General features: G+C 40.3%; 3 protein-coding genes and 1 long non-coding RNA gene across 11 annotated transcripts in view; 3 read left to right on the top strand and 1 right to left on the bottom strand.

The window, feature by feature from the left end:
- The window catches only part of LOC109972174 (lon protease homolog, mitochondrial-like), a 28,944-nt gene extending 28,124 nt beyond the window's left edge, over positions 1-820 (top strand). Inside the window, exon 21 of the mRNA XM_020620874.1 lies at positions 156-820. Coding sequence (XP_020476530.1) covers positions 156-311 — 156 coding nt within the window. The 3' untranslated portion in view covers positions 312-820. The remainder of the gene's footprint in view (positions 1-155) is intronic.
- A 1,214-nt stretch (positions 821-2,034) lies between these two features.
- LOC109972178 (leucine-rich repeat-containing protein 24-like) lies at positions 2,035-17,393 on the top strand. 7 transcript variants are annotated; one of them, XM_020620881.1, is made up of 8 exons: positions 2,035-2,526; positions 3,557-3,738; positions 3,922-4,008; positions 6,451-6,642; positions 7,255-7,423; positions 9,682-9,944; positions 12,987-13,562; positions 15,515-17,393. In XM_020620881.1, the coding sequence occupies exons 2-8, from the start codon at positions 3,574-3,576 to the stop codon at positions 15,920-15,922; spliced, it is 1,860 nt and encodes a 619-aa protein (XP_020476537.1). In that variant the 5' UTR covers positions 2,035-2,526; positions 3,557-3,573; the 3' UTR covers positions 15,923-17,393. The 7 variants fall into 7 exon arrangements, with proteins under 7 accessions (XP_020476537.1, XP_020476538.1, XP_020476535.1 ...); XM_020620882.1 differs by having other exon boundaries at positions 2,035-2,454; XM_020620879.1 differs by having other exon boundaries at positions 2,036-3,738.
- Positions 15,749-19,806, bottom strand: LOC109972186 (uncharacterized). The gene is made up of 4 exons (XR_002276652.1): positions 19,693-19,806; positions 17,687-17,777; positions 17,402-17,587; positions 15,749-15,833 (listed from the first exon to the last, which is right to left on the bottom strand). It is a non-coding gene; the product is annotated as an uncharacterized LOC109972186 (long non-coding RNA).
- Positions 18,885-23,726, top strand: part of cherp (calcium homeostasis endoplasmic reticulum protein) — a 30,929-nt gene continuing 26,087 nt past the window's right edge. For both annotated transcript variants that reach the window (XM_020620875.1, XM_020620876.1), the window contains exons 1-2: positions 18,885-19,114; positions 22,433-22,606. In XM_020620875.1, coding sequence (XP_020476531.1) covers positions 19,090-19,114; positions 22,433-22,606 — 199 coding nt within the window. In that variant the 5' untranslated portion in view covers positions 18,885-19,089. The remainder of the gene's footprint in view (positions 19,115-22,432; positions 22,607-23,726) is intronic.

The raw sequence follows: 23,726 nt of genomic DNA on the forward strand, positions 1-23,726 counted from the left end.
AACTGTAGAGTGAGTAGCCACATTTAGTGGAATGTGGTCAGTAGCTGTTTAGATGTTTCTGCGGGCTAACATGTTTCTCTACAAGTGATTTTGAAATAAATGTCCAATTTGTTTGTATTCACTCCATAATTTGAACTGAATCTCTTTTCTGTCAGGCCCGTCGTGCTGGTGTGACCTGCATCATCCTGCCAGCTGAGAACAGGAAGGATTACTCTGACCTGGCAGATTACATCACCCAGGGCCTGGAGGTCCACTTTGTGGATCACTATAGTCAAATTTACCCCATTGTGTTCCCACAAGACCAGTCATAACCCGCTTTCAGCTACAGCCCTTAAATCAAGCCAAGATGGACCAAGACTTTTTTTGATTACACTTAAGAACCCAAAACCTGTTTATTACCACATCAACACTGATTGTAATACTGGTTGTTCCTTGTAAATTTTAGTTATTGAATTTGGACTCTGAGGTTCGGCTGTGGAGAACGGCAGTACCTTATGTTCCCGAAGCATTCAGAGAACCATCATGTAGTGCAGGACTACATCACTGGACTGAAACCGTTCGGTCAACTGTGGCAAAGATGGACAAACACAGCATAGGGATGCTAACGATGGGGATGATTAACACTGACCTGTCATCGTAGGATATGAGGTCATCAATGAGCAGAAGTTGGAGTGACAGCTTTGCTGCCAGGCAGCGTCTTTACCCTCAGCTTTTATTATATGGGGCCATGGGTGGACTCTCTAATAGATTTCTTGTATTATTTTGTACTGTTATTAGCCAACTGTTATGATAATGATGTTTAAATAAATAACAAAAGTTTGCTTGCTGATGTTAACTGTCATCAACTTGTAAATCTATTAAAATATTTTTATTTGACACAGCTGAGAATTGTATTACAAGCACTGAAAACTGTCCATCACAAACAATATAAGAAAAACTGTTAGTTTACAGTGTATGTACAAGTGTGAAGTGTACGTTAACACCTGAAACATCAGAACAGTTTTAATAATGTGTCCCTAAAAAAGTTATCTTGTCTTTGACGACCCAAAGTAGGCCTATTCAAAAGAAATATATTAAAACATGATTAATTAGACATTGAAGACAGACATCCAGTACTCCTCTGGGATGTATTAAATCTGGAGGAGTTTTATTGCCCCTCCAGAATGTTTAGTTTCAGCCTCATGCTTTTGGTTTGGCAGTGTGCTGTCTGCTGCAGTTTGGGGAGTAGTTTCTGAATGTGTTTAGGTTGTTTATAGGGACCTCCCTGATTAGTTAGGGAGTGAACCAACTGGACTGACACCAGCTCACTCGTTTATTTGTTGTTGTTGTTTGTTTTTTTTTAGGTAACCGTGGGTGGAGACACATTTCTCTGGTGTTGGTAAGGATTCCGGTGTCTGGGCCACAGTGCTGGGGTTAACTGGTGCTCTGCTATTAAAGCTGCCCTGAGCCCAACACGCCTCCGAAGATATTTAGGTTTTAGTGGAAATGGGAGAGGTACTGGGGAGGGATGCTTTTGTGTAGTTGCTGCTGGTGCACTCAGACTAATTTCTGGTGCTCATTATGGGAAGCTTTTGGTCAGGCGAGTTAAAGTTAGTGCTCTATTTATTGTTGTAAAGTGTCTGATCAACTTTTGTATGTTAAGCAGCTCTGGGTTTGTCAAGTGGTACAGTGCACCTTCATTTGTAGGCTGGGTGTGCTTGAGTTTGGTAATTACAGGTGATATTACTCTGCCATCCAAATGATGGTATTTGGGCAGCAGCACAAACAATATTTCTAAGCTGATACAAGCAGACATTCGTTGTCTTTCATGGCTTTATATTAAACATACAAAGTAATGGTGGAAAAATAATGTCAACACTAAGATTCTGATTTCACTAAACATCAACGGGAGTCAGGTGTTGGCAAACCTGGCATAGCTTTTCCATGTTTTCTGACTTCTCTACAATGTTACAATGGTGAATTATCTTCTTAGACGTGATCTGAGGCTCAAAAATGGGGTGAACATATGTTTCAGTTTAGATTTTTGTGATAACGCTTTTATTCCACACAATTCAGGCCGGAAGTGTTTTCTTGTTGTGCGGAACCCGGTTGGCTTGACTGGCCCTCAGGAGCAGCAGCGATTGTATAAGCGGGTGGGAGCGAGGAGGAAGTGAGCGGCTGGATGCTGGGATTAAACAAAGACACCTGACCCGATTCACTTGGCTTTATCACCGGGTGCTGCAGGCGGGTCCGTGCACGCTGCCTCTGCCCGAAGCCCCGCTGCTCCTCACTTGATCCCCTTGTGTTTTGTCGGGTTTTCCTTTCGGCGGATGCGAAGGGCCAGCTGTGCTCTGTAGCGTTACGTACCGTGGAAACATCCATCATCTGCTGTCACACCGCAAATTAATCTTCATAGTTACGACCTACAAACACGCGTGCGGGGCAGACGCTGCTGTCTTTCTTCCTTCTTCAGAGGTTTGGGTCAACGACCAAACGTCGCTGGGATTAGCTGTTTCTCCTGTGCATATCTAAGGCTGTTGTTTTGCTGTACGTTGTGTTTCGTTGCGCGCTGCTGTGCGGTCATGTAGGCATCTATGGACCATCAGATGTTAAACCGCACATCGTATATTATGGGCATCATCATTTAGCTACTGTTACTGTGGGCTCAGTCTGTTGTGACCTGCTTGATATTCACTTCACTTTTAAGGATGCGCTGTGGCTCCAGCTGCAGCTCCACATCTGTCTGTGTGTACGGTTGCTATGTTGGAGATATTCTACCTCCATACTGTTCCCAGACTTTAAAGGGCCCAAACCAAATACGGGATTTTTAAGAAACTGTAAATGAAAATAAAATCAGTTGATGTAAAAATATAAACTGTATAGCCTACAAACACAGTATACAAATTACTTAAGTAGCCTAAATAAGAGCCTAATAAAAATACATTTGAGATTAGGGCAGCTTTTATAAAGCCTCTAAATGTTATAGTTTTAACCCCCCCATGTTCATAACTATTGTAAAGAACTTTCCTCTTAACTTTTCTGGCTTATTATTAAACAAAAATTCAACAATCTTTTGTTCATAAATCTTGATAAATGCCTGTCCTGGCAACTGTCAGTGAGCTAAATAATGAAACTTTTCCATAAAGGGTTACTATTTTACTTTTCCATGGTTGTACAATCTTGTCTTTTGCAACTTTGTCTCCTAATTTATTGCAGAAAGGCCATGTAGCTTTTCAGGGATCATACTTCCCAAACATTAATTTGGTTATCTGTCCATGTAATAGATAACCTACTAGAAAATTTAAAATGTGTGCCTTTTAATGCACCAGTTCTAAGGATATTACACTTTCATAATTTGGTAATACTGTAAATTATCAATTTTTGGACTTATTAAGAAGTTTGCATCATCTGCATACATAGAAATATTTGCTTCTATACCAGGCCTACCTCTTACTGTAATGGTGAATATTTCTATACCCATTATAAATAAATATGGAGACAATGGTCAAGCTCGTGTTACTCACCTTAATGCAGACTGTTGATCCTGGCTCACCTGTGTTTGTTGTTCTCTCCTCAGTCCTGTCAGTTGGTGTGATGGCTGTGTTGTTAGTGCTTCTGCTCTCTGTGCTGCTCCTGTCCATCCACACTAGTCAAGCTTCTCCTTCTTGCCCCGTGAGCTGTCGCTGCTATAGCCTCACTGTGGAGTGTGGCTCTACTGGCTTGAGGGACATCCCCAAACATGTCCCTTCATCCACACAGGTAGGTTAATTGTTCTGAAAGAGGAATTCACATCTGTCTTGACTGATATTAAAGGACCAAGAAATTTCAACACAACTAAAAGTCCTGGAATGTCATATGTCATAATTCTTTGACACAGTGACCAGTACTGACCAAAACTCTCCCTTTGTCCCTGTTCGTATTATCTGCTTGTTCTTCATCCAGACCATCTTCCTTCAGGACAATGTGATTGGTCAGATCCGTCGTCAGGACCTCACTCTGCTGAGGCACCTGCACTACTTGTACCTGCAGGTAACAAACAACACACACACACACACACACACACACACTTACTTCTATCTTTATGAGAACACTCATTGACATAATGCATTCCTTAACCCCTTACCCTAACACCATCAGACCTAAATGCCTAAGCCTAATTCTAACCTGAACTCTAAAACCAAGTCTTAACCCTTAAAAAGGTGTTTCAGAGAGTGAGCACCAGCCAAAATGTCCCTACTCTGTAGCAAAAAAATGCTTTTCTTGGTCCTCACTATGTAGCTAGTACAGGAACACACACTTATTCCTCTGTGCCATAGACCTGTCCACTGTTCAAATACAATTAAAAACACCTCCCTGAGACAAACCGCTGCACTGCGTGACATGTTTCCTCATTACAAAACACAAGACCCTAAAATTTATTAAGAATATCCCGTGCATGCAGAGTTGACTCTGTTGTAAACAGTTATGGCCATTCAGAGCCTTTGAGGCAACATTTTAATTAATTATTAGGGTATTGTTCTTGAAAAAAGTCAGAGGCTCTCAAGAGCATCCAAGAAAAAGATAAATAAGCTGACCACATCAGTAGCAGCCTTTAAAAACAGGTGGTATAGCCCATATAGCAAACTGAATAAGGGGTGGAGATCAATTAAGAAGGCTCTCACAGAGAGAAACCTTTTGGATATATACATTAAAAGCTATGCAATATCCAATGGCCCACCTGATTTGTGCTCTTTCCCGTAATTGTCTCTGAATTAGTTCAGTGTTTTGTGCAGATTTTTTTCCTCATTGATGCAAAATTATGATATTGAGATGTACATTGGTTTATGTTTATCATGTAGTTTGTGTTTAAGTGTTTGTTCAGCATTTGTTTTCTTTGTTTCCTTTGAACCAGTGTTGGATCATGGTGTGGTTTGCCATGTGATGTTTGTCTATATTGATTATGTGACTACTTTCTTTGTACTACTTATAACCTGTTTGCAATTATTCATGGTACTTGTCTAGATTAAACATGTGATCTTTCACTGGTCGCGTGACTACATGCTATTTATAGGGCACATCCAAAGGCAGCCATTTTTTATATTGCTTAGTTATAGGAGATAGAGTCTGAAGAATAGGCTGGTAGGTTTGGGAAGGGAAGGGAATATCAAGAGCTTGCTGGATAGGGGACAAACAGTCGTTAGTGCAGAGGAGAATGTTTAAATATTTAAACAAAACCGGATTTATGTGTAGACTATAATCCTCCCACAGAGGAATGATGTTACACTCTGGTGCAGTAGGTGGCAGCACACACCTTTTAAGTTGGTTTGTAGCCTGCCAATAAAACTAAAGAAGAAGAAGGTGGCACCCATTTAAAATGCTGGCCCCCCATGACAGACACTATTCTCTGCTTGTTGTTTCTGTACCTTTAAACTGACCTAACACACACTTTAAAGAAGCTTTTAACACCTTCCCCCACAAGCTATACATGACTACGCTATGGTGACTCCACTCCTAAAGAAGCCAAATTTTGATCTCACGGCGTTTTCCAATTTCCTCCCAATCTCTCGCTTGCCTTTTCTCTCAAAAATTTTGGAGAAACTTGACTCCATACAGCTGCAGGTGCACTTAGATAAACTCGGTATTGCTGATAAGTTTCAATCGGGCTTTAAAAGTCGTCATAGAATAGTATCTGCGCTATTGAGAGTCCATAATGACTTTACTATGGCACTCGATTCAAAGCGTTCCGTTATCTTAGCTCTTTTAGACTTATCTGTAGCCTTTGACACTGTGGACCACAACATTCTCCTCTTCTTGTTGGAACACCATATGGGCTTAAAAGGAGTAGTTTTGAGTTGGTTCACCTCTTTTCTGACAAATAGGTCGTTTCTGTCACTATTGGTGATTCTTTCTCTTCTGGTCCCCCAAGGCTCGGTTCTAGCCCCGCTCCTTTTTTCTTTTATACATTTTCCTTCTTAGTTCAATTACGGTATGTCGAAGTATAATATCCATTTTCATTTCTGTGATGATATTCAGATCTACATGCCATTAATGCAATGCGACGCGAACTCTTACTCCGTTACTCAACTGTATTCGAGATATTAAACTCTGGTTATCTCAAAACTTTCTATATCTTTATTTTCTGATACAGTGAAAAATCTCGGAGTAACATTCGATAACCGTCTTAATTTTGACAAACAAGTCAGCTCCGTAGTCAAAACCAGTTTCTTCCATCTGAGACTTGTAGCTAAGGTGAAGCCCTTCCTATCTCGTACAGACTTAGAAAAGGCCATTCATGCATTTATCACCTCTTGACTTGACTATTGCAATGCTCTTTACATGGGAATTTCTCAGTCTCTTCTGCAGAAGCTCCAATTAGTCCAAAATGCTGCGGCCCGTCTTTTGTCAAACACCCCTAGATTCGCTCACATTACTCCCATTTTGTTTTCTTTGCACATTTTTGTTTGCTCAACTTCTGATTTTCCTCTTCTTCAGAACAATACCATCTCAGCAGTGGAGCCCGGCTCCTTCCAGAACCAGGGTCAGTTGTTGGAGCTGGCTCTGAACGGGAACCGGATCCACCTCGTAACAGCTGACATGTTTCAGGGACTCGAACATCTCCGCATTCTTTACCTGGCAGGAAATGACATCACACGTCTGCTTGACTATACCTTTCGTGGCTTACAGGTAAGGCACATTAGAGCACACATACAGTGGGTACGGAAAGTATTCAGACCTCCTTAAATTTTTCACTCTTTGTTATATTGCAGCCATATGCTAAAATCATTTAAGTTCATTTTTTCCTCATTAATGTACACACAGCACCCCATATTGACAGAAAAACACAGAATTTTTGACATTTTTGCAAATTTATTAAAAAAGAAACACTGAAATATCACATGGTCATAAGTATTCAGACCCTTTGCTCAGTATTTAGTAGAAGCACCCTTTTGAGCTAATACAGCCATGAGTCTTTTTGGGAATGATGCAACAAGTTTTTCACACCTGCATTTGGGGATCCTCTGCCATTCCTCCTTGCAGATCCTCTCCAGTTCTGTCAGGTTGGATGGTAAACGTTGGTGGACAGCCATTTTCAGGTCTCTCCAGAGATGCTCAATTGGGTTTAAGTCAGGGCTCTGGCTGGGCTCTGTCTCTTACATTTAATTTTTAGAAACTGAACAATATACTCAATACATAGCTATGCAAGATGTATTTTCAGTTTTCTACCCAACACGTTTCTTCATTATTACTGTATATGAACGTTCTGGATCATATGTACCATTCTCCCTAACACTGCAGCGTCTGCAGGAGCTCCATTTGCAGCACAACAGTATAGAGATGTTAGCAGACCAGGCTCTAGTTGGCTTGACGTCTCTGGCCCTGCTGGACTTGAGCAGGAACAATCTTCACACCATTGGCCCTGCATCCCTGCGACCTCTGGTCAGCCTACAGGTGCTACGTATCACAGGTCAGCCTGGATAATTGACATATATATCAGTGTAAAAACAAATGACAGTTACATTGGTCTTTCTACTTTTCTTAAGACTGAAACTTGCTGTTTTTGCATAATCACATACATTGTGTTACAAGACAGCTACTTGTAACTAGCATGTCCTCCTGACTTAAATTAAATTAATGCCATGTGGTTCATACAGTACTAAAAGTCTTTAAATTGTTCAGAATGCTGCAGCTAGAATTTTATCAGAGTCCAGACATTTTCACCACATTATCAGTTTTAACCTCCCTTTTTTGGCTGGTGCTTGTAATGACATAAAAAGTCCTAAATGAGCATGCCCCTTTATACATGTCCGAATTGGAAAAGGAATTTTTTCAATAAAGAATAGCAGAATTTCTGTATGTCCCATTCAAATACATGGAGGAGATGCACGATGAGGCAGCACTTTGCTGTGCCTCTCGGTGGATCGTGTAATCCTCACAAACTGTATACGATACAAATAGTGTGTCACTGTCACTCTATATATCACAAATAAAATGCTTTCAAACACTCTGATTATATGCTCTGCCTTGCCATAATCTAGATAATGTATAAAATGTAGTTGTGTAACGTGTTTAGGCTCCAGATTAACCATAAAACCCAGTAAAAAAGTTACTCGGTGAGGCAAACAGTACGCCTGCCTCAAGGCAGAGGGCGCTAGTGAGCCCACAGATTCTTGCGCTACCTACAATCTTCTTCGTTCTTGTTTATATTTCCTTTACAATTCGCCTTATCAAAATGGAAGATTACATTTCCAAGCTGAGAAAATTCGCAAATCTGGACTTTCAATCAAAACATTTTTGACAGTCTGGACATTTTTGTCCAGAAGGATCTTCTTTATTGAGAACATTTGGTTTAATATTGGATTCGAACGGTAAAAGGGTTTGTAATACATACCAGCTGACAAATGGATTTCGTGTACAAGTAAAGGTAAGACCATAAACTTTTATTATTTCTAGTTAGAAATAAGCTCAATTGGAATAAATTTTAACCTCAAATTAAATATGGGTCACGTTTGTGTGAAGAATGTTGATATGAGATATAAAACACAACGCATTGTTAACAGACATTCATTCAGTTCATTTGTATTGGTAAATCTGACTGTAAAAGAGTGCCTCACCAGCTGTCAACCTCACCGCACGTTACTGCCCCCATGTCTGGACTAACCCCACTGCTCACTTCAGACAGTCTGACCTTTAAATCCAAACTTTAAACATCTTTATGTGTAAAGATTCAGTTAGTGCCTTATTCTTTGATTACCTCAGGTCTTTTACTGGACTTGTTACCATTCTCCCTCTGGCAGACTGGTCTCTGTCTAAAACCTTCCATAGCCCTTCTGTCTTCTAAATTCAAACAAAGGTTATTGTGCTTGGGCCTGAAAACCTTAGAAATCTGCTGTCTAATCATATAGTTACTTTAGATGACATAGCTCTTGCCTCCAGTACTACTGTGAGGAACCTTGGAGTCATCTTTGATCAGAATATGTCCTTTAAATCGCACATAAACCAAGTCTCTAGATCTGCCTTCTTTCACCTGCGCAATATTGCAAAAAGCAGGAGCATCCTGTCTCAAAGTGATGCTGAAAAACTGGTCCATGCATTTGTTACTTCCAGGCTGGACTACTGTAACTCTTTACTATCAGGATGTCCCAATAATTCCCTAAAAAGCCTCCAGTTAATCCAAAATGCTGCAGCCAGAGTACTGACAGGAACTAGCAAGAGAGATCATATCTCTCCCATATTAGCTTCTCTCCACTGGCTCCCTGTAAAATTCAGAATAGAATTTAAAATCCTTCTCCTAACATACAAAGCCCTTAATGATAAAGCTTATAGTTAGGTCTGGATTAGGTGGCCCTGAGGCTTCCCTTAGTCATGCTGCTGTAGGCCTAGACTGCTGGGGGGCCATGATGCCCTGAGTTCCTCTCCTCTCCTCACTCTCTATCCAATTATTTGCCACCATTGCATGTTATTTTCTCTGTCCTCCCTCTTCCTATACCTTTCTGTAGGTGTCTCTGGCTGTTTTGTGTGTGTGTGTGTGTGTGTGTGAGATTTGGTATTGAGTAAATAAACTGAATTGAATTGAAAATATACCTTATTTAGTCATCACAGAACATGTTTTTCCATGCACTGAAATGTCTTTATCCTATCACCACAACCAGTGATTATGATAAATCCAGTTGTTTAATCAACAGGAGGCTCCAATCTAACCTGTTATCCTCTGCTTTGCTATAGACAATCCATGGCGCTGTGACTGTGCTCTCCACTGGCTGAGGAGCTGGATTGATGAGGCTGGCCAGCGGCTGCTCAGCTCTGCAGAACGTCGGATGGTCTGCAATGAGCCGCCACGCCTCTCGCACCTCAGCCTAGTGGAAGTCCCCCTCAACAGCCTGGTTTGCATCCCTCCCCTGGTGCAGCTGGAGCCAAGGAGGCTAGCGGTGCGTCTGGGAGAGAGCCTCAGGGTGTCCTGCCATGCCTCTGGTTACCCTCGACCACAGGTAGGGATGCATTTATAAAGTAGTAAATGTGAATAAGTAAAACTTCCTTCAGTTTCCATGACACTGCTTTCCTTCTGCATACAAAGTAGTCTAGCAGCTGTTTGCAAGTGCTGAAGATTATTCACTCTGTGTGTTTTAGAATGTGATGGGAGCTCTCAAAATCCATAATGTGGATAATTCGTGATGGAGAGCACTATCTAACAGAATCTCTTATTGGTGTTTTGTTGGGTTAAGTTCAGTGAAGGCCATGGCAAATGAGATAGCATCATAGAAAATGTGTATTTTTAAAAACGGGGTTTTCTGTTATTTCTCATGAAATACTGAATAGATAATCTACTGTTGAGGTTGCTGTTTTGGTTTGCTTTTGCTAAATTGGAGCTCACAACTACTTTGTAAAATAATCCACATCTCAAAAATCAAACCTGGGTCACATTTAACACAGACTTAAGAGCACATTTCATCTCTCCACCTACGACACATAACTGTATGTCCTCCTCTTGACACCACAAATGCAGCACTGAGATCCAGAAAGATCAGTAGAGGGATAAGTCTGCTGTCAGTGGTAATGGATAGTCATGGTGACTATCACCAGTGCAGCTTCTGTACTATATTGTACTCTAAATCCTGCCTGAAAATGTTCAAATCCTTCTTGTGCAAGTGATTATGGGGGTATATTGCTGTCTTTAATCAAGAGCATTATGAGAGCATGATGTTACCCTGTCTTCATAGGTCAAGGTCAAAGTGTTTATTTGTCATATGCACAGTTAGGAAACGTGTTTCCCTGTACAGTGAAATTCTTACTTTGCCGTCCACATGAATGCCACAAAATACAAATGAAATATAAAGTAGATAAATAAGTAACACAAAATCTAAAGCACTTCAAGCAGCAAATGCAGCAATATAATAAAAATGTATAAGAATATAACAGAGAATGTATGCTGCATGGGAGCAGCATGTGCAGCAGTCAACAGTCAATGTGCAGTTTATATATGTGCAAACTGAGAATATAAACAGTACATGACGTATTTCCTGGTAACAAACTCCTCAGCTGTTTAGAAGTCTCATGGCAGAGGGAAAGAAAGAGTTTTTCAGTCTACTGGTCCTACACTTCACACTTCTGAACCTCCGGTCAGAGGGTAGGAAGGCGAACAGTCCGTGCTGGGGGTGGGTGGGATCTTTGAGGATGGAGGCAGCCTTACTATGCACCCTGTGGTGGTAAATGCTCTGCAGAGAGGGCAGTGGAGTCCTGGTGATCTTCTCCGCACTCAAATGTACCTGCTCGCACTCGGCATGCTGTCCTCACCCTCAGATATAAAGCTGCTTGCACAGATTTCCTATGCTTGCACTCAGTCCCATCTCCTTGCATAGAGGCTGCTGCCAACGCGCTCTCAAAATGTCTGCTCGCTCTCTCTCTCTCTCTCTCTCTCTCTCAGATTTTTGTGAAATAACCTGAAATAACCCTGTCAAATTTCCCTAGCCAATAGAGCGCCAGCTATGACACTGACCAAAGAAATGATCATGGCTAACTTTTGCTTTAGAATGTCCCATGTGGGCGGTTACTATTGTAACACTGCTTCCTCTCGGCTGTGTTAATTCTTGGTAACTACCCTGTTGTTCCTTAGTTCTGGTGTCACTCCTCTTCTGTTAATTAGTAATACAGAACACACAGGAGGCGATGTATGAATATTAACGGAATTTTATGTAATGTGCTGCTCTGCCTTTTATAATACAGAATGTTCTTGTCACACCTTGTTGAATTTTGGGTAAATGCACCATTTTGGGTGGGGGGTCATGCTCATCATCCATCGTAGAGATATACACTACATATATCCTATACAGATACATAGAGTAGCGGATGGTTCAGCTACACCCAAACATCCACTTTAGTGTTCAGTTTGAGCACAGACAGGACAGAAATGGATTCATCTGCAGTGCTTGTGTTATCTACCGACAGCTGCTAGCTCGAGTTAGCTCCTGAACTGAGAGCTGAGATCAGGGAGTCATTTTTCAGTCTGTCGCTCCCATCAACAGGATCTCTCAGTCCGTTACAAGTTAGCTACAGTCAGCTAAGATTATCCATTCTGAATGACCACAGTCAGTAAAGTGAGATGCAAACAATTTAAGGAACTTTCTAGCCAAACAAAATGACAGCGTATGCAGGTACCTACAGCGCCTCCCTAGTAATCACCTGTGGTAACGCAGTGTGCCATACCTTCACATTCACCATACATCTATGTTCATACAATGTAAGCCACTAGCCACCACACACACACTTCTTCTACACTTTTCTCCACCTCCCTTTTCCTACATCCAGCCACATAAACATTTTGCTCTGCATTATTTTTCCTCCTTACTGTTTTACACAATAAACCAGCTACCAGTGTTCTGAGTTTGTTTCCTTTAACCAGGTTCATGTACTCGTATCCTCGGGGGTTTTATTATATGAACTTTACTTTTTGGTGAAAATCTTTTGGACCTGTACCTGTATGTTTTGGCAGTAATAGCTGCGCCTAGTAAACTTGTGCCAATTGCAACTTTTCAATCAACATCAACCTAATATTAAGGACGGGCATAAGAGCATGTGGAATCAGTCTTATTGTCACTATGACAGTCCATGTTGCTAGGCAGCTAACAGCAAAAATAGACCTAGCCCTTTTTCTTCTTTTTATCCACATTTTAGTGTATGTTTAGAAATGGGAAGGGTACACATAACAAACTATTAATAACAAATTATACATAATTATAAAACACAACAAACACACACACGTCTGTATATACAGTATACATACTGAGTGTGTGTGTGTGTGTGTGTGTGTGTGTGTGTGTGTGTGTAGACCTGTGCAGTGCAGTGTGCGGGCTCAGGAGTGTTGGTGTGTTGATGCTGAAGGTCAGGAGCTCATTGGGACTCGAACCAACAACTCTGCTCTTCACTGTGAGAAACACTAACACACATTTGATGTTACAGCTCAAATGTTATGTTTCCCCCCCCCAAAAATAATTTAGGTGATGATAAGATTCAAGAAACACTGAATGCCTTTGCAGGTGACATGGAGGAAGGCATCCCAGGGTAAAGTGGTGCTTTCTCCCAGAGGTCTGGTTCAGGAGCTGGGGGCTGGAGGAGTTGGAGTGGGTGGAGCAGAGGAACCCTCAGAAGAAAGCAGAATCAGTCTGCAGAAGACCGATGGAGAGCGCTTTGACCCTGACACTGGCAGTGGCATGCTGTTTCTCAGTAATGTGACTGTGGCTCATGCAGGTTTTTATGAATGTGAAGCCTGGAATGCAGGGGGTGTGGCCAGGGTCACCTTCCAGCTTGCCATTAACTCATCAACTTCTTCCTCCTCATCTTCCTCTTCCATCTGGGCCTCGTGGTCCCAGGTGTCTTCACCATACTCCCCCACTTGGCCCCGGCTGAGGAACCATGGCCCTGCTCTGGGCTCAGATGTGAGCCGGGAGCCCCTTTATGCTCTGGGCAGCATGGCCTTCAGTGCTCTGGGAGCTGCCACTCAGACCGCCATTGCTGTGGGCATCTCCCTGCTGGCTCTGACCGCTCTGCTGTTGGTCGCCATGATCTACAGCCGACATCAGCAACGAGATAAGGAGGCTGATGGAGCTGAGAAGGTGTGTTGTCTGTTGGTCTGTACAAGAGTAAATGGCACATCTTTATAATTAACAACAATATCCAACTTGATAAATCAAAAGAATTGGCTTAGGCTAGAGTATGGATTTTTGTAACAAACCAAACAGTTGCTTTCTTATATATTACGTGGATGTAAGCACTCACATGTACCTCTGCAGTTGGTATACAGTAATAGCTATGCTAATACCAATATATAACATGAAAGATGAAACCTCACAGATTTCAAAGAATAATCAGTAGTGTGGACCCTTTAGTATCGGTAAAGCCAGTGCAAACTACTACAGCCTCAGGCCATGGAGGGCAACAGATAGTAGGCCAATCAGTTCAACTCCCCACAAAGTTTTTCTGCCACTGTATTTTGGCCTTCAGAGCGCTTCATGAAGGGGAACGTTTTCCCCTAAAATTTATTTAAAAGGTTGCTTCACCTACATTAGTTATACATATGTAAATGAAAAATATTTTTTAAAGGTTCATACTTCTTCCAAGTGGTATTTAGCCTTTTAGACAGCTTCAATTGAGTCTCTGAAATGTTATCAATATAATGCTTTAAAGTGCTTTTAAAAGAGTATGTAAGACTCTCATTGACGTCTTCCTGGGCTGCTAGGGAATAAAACAGCAATAATAATAATAATAATACATTTTATTTATGTAGTACTTTTCAAGGAACTCAGAGATGCTTTGCAAAATAAAGACAATCGGCAAACAACAACAGTAATAGATGAGAGGGCTGTGGGGCTGTGCAGTTTGTGAAGGATGGTGCTGATGTGGCTGTGGGATTTACAATGAGTGAGTGTGTGGGCCACATAGTTGTGGACACAGTAGAGCACGCTGCTGGAGGAGTCTAGTCTGGAAGTGACAAAAGCATGAATCGAAGTTTCACATATGACTGGATATGCATTTACAGTTTGTTGATATGTTCTCAAAAAAGATTGAAAATGATGCCCTAGATTATGGGTATGGGAGGAAGAGAGAACAGCGGAGTTGTCAGTGGTGAGAGAGAATTTTTGGGTGGTGTTAGTTGGTGTGTCAGGGCCAGTGATGATCATTTTCAACTTGTCTCAGTTGAGTTTAAGAACGTTTGCTTGTGTCCATACTTTTATTTCTTCCAGATGGACACGAAGAGGGATGTTTGCTAAACCTGTCGCGAATCACTGTCAGGTGTACAAGAGTACTGTGGCATCACGATTTTTCAGTTTAGAAGAGTCTTTTTCAAGAACCAAAACCTTTGGGGACTCCTTGATAGAGAGAGGCAGGGGAGGAGGTGCAGTCGTTGTCTCTAAGTAGCTCTGTTGGAGAGACAGGATTTTTCCAAGGGTAGAGCAGTGTCTGTGATGTTGAGAGTTGAGTGCAGGCAGGACTGTAGAATGAAGTAAAATAAACAGTGAGACAGGTTTTAAGACCAGTGGCAACATTTTGAAACCAAATTCTATCTTTACATACTGTATATGTTTAAACATACAAAGGATGTGACTGGGGTTTCCTGTAAGTTACACTGTACTTAATGTACATACAGTGCCAAAATGAAACAGACAGGAAACATCCCTAGATGTAAGGCTAAAATAAGAACAATAAAACTACATAAAGATAACTAAACATATAGTTATTATGCACAGGTAAGTACTTAGATATAAACCTAGATATAAAGCAACAAATTGGCAGCAACAGAGAGAGATTATATACAGAGAAAACTGTTTATGAAAACTGTGTACGCAGGGTTACAAGAATGCTGGAATAAATACTGTGTGCACAGCAAAAATTATTGCATTTAGTACATAATACATAAAGTTATTACTTATAGTATGCCAGGTAAGGAGGTGCTATCAAATGAACATCAATGTCCACTAATTTAGTTCTAATGTAAAATATTAAAACTGACAGTTTTTGTATTAGACTGTGTTGTACCCTAAACGTGATGATGAATTTTAACCTGCAGGAAGAGAGCATCCTGTATGTCAATGACTACTCTGATGGCCCCACCACATTCGCCCAGCTGGAGGAGTACCGTGATGAGCGCGGCCATGAGATGTATGTCCTCAATAGGTCAAAGCCAGTTTTGCCACCTGCTCCACCCACAGCTGTCTCCACCACTAACCTGGGTTGCACTGCTCCATCTGACACCTCCAGCCACACCCTCTCCTCAGGGCTTGGCCAGGCCATGAGTCCCACGCTGGCCCCCACCAAACAACAGCAACAGCAGGAGGGCGATATACGGACCATGAGGAGAATGGCAGGGGAGGGAGGGGAGGCCGAACCTGTGATCACATCAGAGGCTGAAGGGATGTTTCTTAACCACACAGGCCTGTTCTTGGACTCTCAGATTGCCTATGAGATCCACTGCTAAAGGGGGGAGAGACTCCACTGCAATACAGAGGATTTGTGTGTGTGAAAGCCCGTCACATCTTATCTGAAGGAAGTCAGGGTTCCACTATCAAAATCTGCCTGACAGAAGTACTCATCCCTGTAGAAGGATTTACTTTCCCCTGACTCGTCCACAGTGATGGAGGCTTATTAGAGAAGACCTCACAATTTGGTTTACATTAATAGCACTGAGGCTTTTCAGTGGATGTACTGTGACCCTCCATGTCAAAATGTCAGTGGTAATGGCCATCCAAAGTCCCTAAACTCAAAGACACTGTTTGGTGGACTCGGGTATAAACTGAGTTGCACACAACTAAACTGACCTGTACATGAACATCTAGGTCAGTGTCGGTTTGCTGTAAAAGCGTTAACACTTGTGCTCTGAAGAACTCAGACAAAGCTCACTGGTTATTTGCAGGTGAGTATAACAAAAGGGGGAAGTCCTCTAATCTTCCAGTTCATGAGTATGTGGGGACCCTTATGTGGTTTGTATGATTTAATTTAATATCAGACTGTGAAGGCAGTACAGTGATGGGGACAGCAAGAGCTGAATTTTCTAATTATTTATTTAAAAGCGTGGGAACATGTTAATCATCACAGAGAAATGATTGTGAAGAAAAATGTATTTTCAGTCTAACTCTTAATCTCCCAATATCTGTCATACTGATCAGTACTGATTAACAGTAAAAGATAAGCGCAAGTTCACATGAAAGAGGCAAAGTTCTTAATTAGTGGTCAATCACATGCACTAATAATAAATAAAGAGCAAGTATTTAATATGAGATAAACTGGTAACACAGTGGGGAAATTAGGCTTTTATGGTGGCATACAGTATCATTCAGCAAACAATGTAGAATATAATCAAACAACTAAAATATAATAAGAGGCTATATAAAGAAATAGAACTTACAGTATAAAAATGAAGCCAGTATATTTTATATTTTTGGATAGGATGAACAAATTGTTATGAATTAGAAATTTCAAAACAGTACTGTTTCTGCTGCTAAATCAGAGAGAATATGTACAGATTGTCTACATGAATAAAGGCTTGTAGAATAGAATTAATGCCTAATAAGTGTCTGGATTATTTTTTCCCTCCAAAGGGATATACGTAGCAGGCATATGCTTTATTCAGAATCACAGTAAGTGAACCAAAACACTTCAGAATGTTGCTTCATTGACACTTAATTGTATGGTAAATGCACTTTTATCCCCTTGTCAAGATCCTTTAGGAATGAGATGTGTTTGTGCTCAGGCTGTGTTCAGTGGTGGAAAAGATCTGCTGATCCTGACAGAGGATCTTGTTGGGCAGTAGAAGTAACATGATGACACATGCCTGCTGTGGAGGATTTGTACTTTGAAGATTCGGGGAAAGCATCACCCATCACCCATATCCCTGGCTTAAAGATCTGAGGTAGAGACGATCCCCAGTTTCAAGGCACCATTTGTGGTTTAAATTCACCTGAGATGAGGGAGGCTCCATTGTTGGGCTGCCTTAGTTGTCACACCTCTTCAGTGTGGCGTGAACCGGCAGATGGGAGTAGCTGTTCCCATCTTTAAAAAGGGAGTGCTCTCATTGTTTTGATATCACAATACTCAGCCTCCCTAGGAATACTTATGTCGAGGTCCTGGAAAGGAGTCTCTGAACCTAGGACCAAGGAGGAAAAGTCAACAATACGCAATTAAATATGCCAAAGAACGGGAGAACATTCCTATGGAAGCTCTTTGTGAATTAAATGACATTTACCCATTATAAGCAGCAGCTGGCCCAACTGGTTTGTAATGGTAGTCACCTCTGAGAGCCGGGTCCACTCAGTTGTCCAACCACTGACACTGATCTACTGTGAAACAAAAGAAGAATACACTACTAACAACCCCAGTGAGTCAATAACTGTATTATCACCAACCCCAATACAAGTTCTGTGTGGATGCAGGAGACAAGGCAGGTCTAAAGTGTCATCAGGTGTCCTCTCACTAATTGGTGTTTTATTGAGTTGGGCCCATGACACCGAGAAGACTTAACAGTGTGTTCCTGCATCCTAGAACCACTCGCCCAGTTTGCCTGCACCCACAAAGCCCTTCATCTACTACCTTAATAACTGGTGTTTCCCTTTGTTGGGCCTGTGACACAGAGAAGGTGTTCTCAGGTCCCAAAACCACCTCTCTCTTTGCCTGCACCCACATACCCAAGACAAGCTTTCAATAACATCTACTCTGTTTGTGATTCAGGCTGACTGTTAATAAACAATAACTAAGCCATAAGAAAACACTAACTAGCAAACAATTTGAATGTTGTCCTAGCCAAACATTTCAAATAACCCACCAAATATTTCAGATAACTCACCAAATGTTTCAACTAACCCAGCCAGACTTCTACATCCTTATGTACTGAAATATACCCTGTGTTGCTAATATTTCCAACAAACCAGTCAAACCTCTATAATTATACAATATTTAACAAAATATCTTGATGATCTGAATTTAGGGATGACAAGGACAGCTATAGAATCAGAGCAGATTAAAACATTTAATATCTATCTGTTCTGCAATCATTCCCACTGTGTAGCTGAAACCTGCAGATGATTTGATCAATGACAATGATCAGAAAGCCTAAACGGATTTTGTATATTAAACATAGGCATAACATGTAAAATTTCAGCTGCTATCATGGTATTTGATCAAAGCTACAAGTGAAAAACAAACAGAGAAGAGATAAGTTGTTTTCTCCCTTTTCCCTTTTTTCAGTAAAATTAAAAAACTCCAACTTTTTCTTATCAATTAAATACATAGTACCCCCGCACACGGAACATACACGGATCATTTAGATCTAAAAACACTTGTTTTCTAATTGTGGGAGTCACTGCATTTAACCTACGCGGTCAGATAACCCAGCGTATACAAATCACACGTCAGTATGATATATAATAGAACGGACACAAGGTGGCAGTAACACAACACCAGGATACCCACTGCCATAAAACACCAGAGAAGAAGAAGACGACGACAAATTATGTTAATACTTTCGGTGTACTTTGCAGCCGCAATGCAATCGTTTTTTATGTCAATTTAAACAATTTAGTGAAACACAAAACGAACTGATTGATCTTTGATCTACCTAGTAAGCTTCGGCGGTGTCATTGTAACTGAAACATGGATATTCCCAATCCTCCCGAAGGTGAGCAGTATGCTGCAGCAATGTACCTTTTTTCATTGAACTTTAGCTAGCATCCATGCTAGCAGGAGCTAATGCGATACAACATAGCAAACATTACCCCCTGCATTTAGCAAGTTGATTGGCGTTAGTAAACTTCAGTAGTTACATGCGTAACGTTATCTCGGACGTTTTATGCACACGTTTGCACTTAAGTAAAGCAATATAAACAACAAGAATAAATCAAATCAAACAACGTGAGAATAGTATTACAAATGCTAGCTGGCTAATGCTAGCGTTAGCTGGTTTATGTTTCAGCGTGTTTTTTAAAATTAGCGTTAGCTAACCTTCCTGGTAGATGTTATTTTATTCTGCGATTTTCCTCTTTTCAGTTTTTGTTTTCGAGTGTGATGTGATGTCAAATTTTTGTTAGCCCATATATGTTAACGTTAGTCAAGTAGCAAAAACATTCTATTTACTGTAGTTATGTGACAAGATCACCGCGTATGTTAGCCACAGCTTGTGACTCGCATACACTCAAGTTATAACGATAATCTTGCTCGAGCTTTCCCATAGACTTGCCGAACGTTTTAACCCCGTACCGTCGTTTCATAACACTCGGCGAAATTCTGGAGGTATTTTCGGAATCCTCACAGACACTTCTAACGATGCGGAATCAAAAACTAATCCGAACCACTCCAGGAAAAAATCCAATTTTAATCAGTTTCTTTTCAGTTAAGCAAAGATTTTTGACAGGAAATGACATCATCTCGCTATTTTTGTGAAAGTTGAGTATGAATGTGTTATGGAAAGATTATTATTATTATATAAAAAGTAAGTAAAGTTATTTTTGAAATAGTTTAAGTAATATATTCATGAAGCGACATGAGCTTAAACACAAAGACAGAGTGAAGAAGTCATTTCTCGTCCAGGCTAAGCCCCTTTTACACTGTCCATTGCACCATTATGCCTGGAGTGCAAGTAAGGATGTCAGGCTTGGATAGTGGGAAGTTGATTCAAAGGCTGTGTTGTTTATGGCATAAAAGGTTTATTCATAATGCAAGTGAGCTGTTTGGTGAATGCAGGGCTTCACACTAACATTTCATACTGGTGCCACTGGAACCAGTGCCAGATTTGGTGGCTCCACGTCTGTTTTACAATGTAATGCAAAAATATTTTGCATAAAGTATTTATTAACCATACCATCCAACGTGCATAGCCTGTATTTATAATGAAATACAGAGAGAGGGAAACTTAAGGAACATTAAATGGGAAAATCTTTTCTGGAACAAGTTTCCAATTCTTATGTAACTACTGTAGTGCTGTATAGCCTAGCAGTCAACATGATAATGCTGATGGTGATGATGGTGATGAAGATAAGGCTATTATACTACTTAGTATGAACTGTGCTGTTTGTGTATGTGCTCTTTGGTGATGTTTGTGTTGGACTTCATGCACAGTTCAGCTCTCTCACTTGCCTGGCTACTGCCGTCTTATTTTTGGGATAAGTTACTACCCTAGTTAGTAGCCTACTACTTAAAGAAGAATTAATGGTGGCTTTCGGCCACTAGTAACTTCAAATACAGTGTTCCTATTTTCTCACAGATGTCCATTATAATTCTCTACACCAGAACCTGTCTCTGTGCACAGTATTATGAGAGATTAGGGTGAATGCCATCCGTGTTTTTCTCACTTAAATAATGAGACAAGCAGCACACTTGTATTTCTATTGAAAAATGCTGCAACATGCAACCGCAGTGTTTTCTAATCATGTTTATAATTCTTCTTATTTTTAGGGTCAGTCTAGTGCTGCAATCCAGCTCAATCAACTGGCACAGTCACTTGCATTAAAAAAAGACCCCGCTGTTTTCTTTGAGGGTTGTTGTAGCTGTTGATAAGTGTAATTGTATAATATCTTGTACCGTGAAACTGATATTTTCTGATGCTTATCATACTGTAAAATTTTCATACCTTTGCCATCCTGTTATTCATTATATGCCTCAACATTTGTTAGCCTCTTGACCTTACCAGGGTGAAAATGTGCACTGTACACCCTGTAGCTCTGATGCAGCTGCTGAGAGCGTAACCCTGATGCGTCAGTGATGCATTTCTGAGATTCTGCACCCGTCTGTAAGGCAGTAGGCTATTAGGCTATATGCATTTATTCATTCATTCATTAATTTAACTTACAGGCTATGTTACCATTTTAATAATAAAAAACACTTGAGAGGATTAAGAAAAAAAAGTGTTCATTAATTTTAAAACAAAAGGGGAAAGTTTAGGCTAAAGGCAGACTCTGTAGTCTAAGCTTTTTAATGACCGATGTCAGACCAGGTAATCTTTTATTATTCAAATAGCCATTGCAAGGTAGTTCTAAAGATGAGTAGCCTAGAATATGGGATGTATGGTCCAGTACAAAGACAAGTTTTAGATTGAAATAATTAGATAATAACCATTTACAAGATGCTTGATAGTTTATGCAGTTGAGTGCCAAACACTATTTTCTTTTATTCCACTTGGAATTCACTTTCTTGATCATGTCGGTGTTGATTAAGTTATTTATCTGTACAGTTTGTTTTGTTCTCATTGGTGTTTTCAGTCCGAAATGGCCACCATGCTACTACAGCCCCAACTCGAGGCACCAAGAAGCACCAGAGTTTTGCCTCTAACCAAGGAATAATATAATAAGGGAATTTGGATCTTATCAGACATTTAACTGAATTCTCATGGGAATGTGTTTATCGCAGATATCAATTTTACTGTCAGTTCAGCCATGATGACAGATATTTAGGTCTGTGTACTTTTTTATTTTCTGAAAAATAAATACCCATACAGCAAATTTTGAAAAACCCAGAAGATCAAGGATACGGTCATACATACTTTTTTGAAGGTATTTTCAGAATTCCTCAAGACTCTTTTAACCATTTGGATGAAAAAATATTTGTATAGCTGATTTTCTAAATGGTTGTTTCTTGATCCAAACACAGATAATAGTCTCACATGTTCTTGCTAAATTAGAAACGTTTGTTATATTGTTGTAGCTTTTTTAAATTCAAAACTGTATTTTTATATTGATCTTGTTATAGATATTTCACAACCACATGAATACCAAACAGTTCTATGATTTTTTTTTTTATCTTGTAGAAGATAGGAGTAGATAATTTTTCATTCACCATTAAAACTGGTTCACAGGTATTTGAGGATTCTGGAAATCCCTTTAAAACTGAGGTAAACATTGTTGAACAACCTCTTTCTGTGTGTGAGATTTTTTGGGGGCTGGATATTTAGCAGTTGCTGTCTCAGCTCTGACTCTGTTTCCTTTTCTTCTCTTCCCTGATGCAGATCAAGAGCTGAGGAATGTGATTGACAAGCTGGCCCAGTTTGTCGCCCGGAACGGGCCAGAGTTTGAAAAGATGACAATGGAGAAACAGAAAGACAACCCCAAATTTTCCTTCCTCTTTGGGGGAGAATTTTTCAGCTACTACAAGTGCAAGCTTTCTATGGAGCAACAGCAGCGTATGTAGTTAAAGGGATAGTCCACGATAAAACTAGAATTTGCATGTAGATATTTGTATGATGTGTGAATGATCAGTCCATATGGCTTGCTCAGTGCTATAGAATATTTGATGAAATGAATGCAAATAATGAAACTAATTGAAATGCAACATGTTCAGCTGAATTTTAAAAAAAGAATCAGGCTAATAAGTGATATATAATTTATTTGATCAAATGAATCTATTCCATGTACGAACTTTAAGTGATATACCCCGATTAGACCCCCTGGTGCACCCATACACAGAAGGTTTGTGTTGTATTATTTATATTTGTTTTGGGAGAAAATGTTGATTGAACTCTTCTACATCGTATTAATAATTGCATATTCTGTTTTAGAGTGGATTTATTTCCTTTGTGTTTATAGGCACCCAAAGCCTGCCTTAGTGTTGCCCTTGTCAAGTGAATACTATACCATAGCACACTTAGTTGCTTCACCATGCTTACTTAAAGCATCATTTGCCAGTTGGGTAGCAGTACAACCACAAGCTACCTCCATTTTGTATGCTGAGTTTTCACAGCAAAGCCACATGGAGCTGACAAGTGCTGAACTGAACCAAACTTGGAACGCTGGATATAGATCCTTAGATTGTTTTGAGCACACAGTAAATTGTGTCCATGGCACTAAATAGACAAGTACCCACATTTGCTATCCAAAGCTAACTGATATTTCTTAATCTTGATAACATATTCTTTGATCTGATTTTTTTTTAATTATTCATATCATAATCTTGTCAGTTTTATCGTTACAGCCCAAATCAGAAAAAGTTGGGGCAGTATGTAAAATTAAAACTAAATCGTAATGTGTAAAACATCTGTCCTGTATCACATTGAAAACAACACAGCAGCACATTATTTGTTGTGACACCATCAAACACTCTCTTCAATTCTGATGCTGCAACACTTTCCAAAAAAAGTTTGGACAGTAAAGTGTTTACCACGGTGTGATGCTGCCGTTCCTTTTCACAACACTTGGAAGACGTTTAGGGACTGAGGACACAAAGTGATGTGTCGGAAACATTTTGTCTCATTCCTCCTTGCAAACAACAAATTCTCGATTGGGGACAGGTGGGGACTGCAGGCA

Source organism: Monopterus albus, unplaced genomic scaffold (genome assembly GCF_001952655.1).
Source record: "Monopterus albus unplaced genomic scaffold, M_albus_1.0 scaffold250.1, whole genome shotgun sequence".
NCBI classification, from domain to species: Eukaryota; Metazoa; Chordata; class Actinopteri; order Synbranchiformes; family Synbranchidae; genus Monopterus; species Monopterus albus.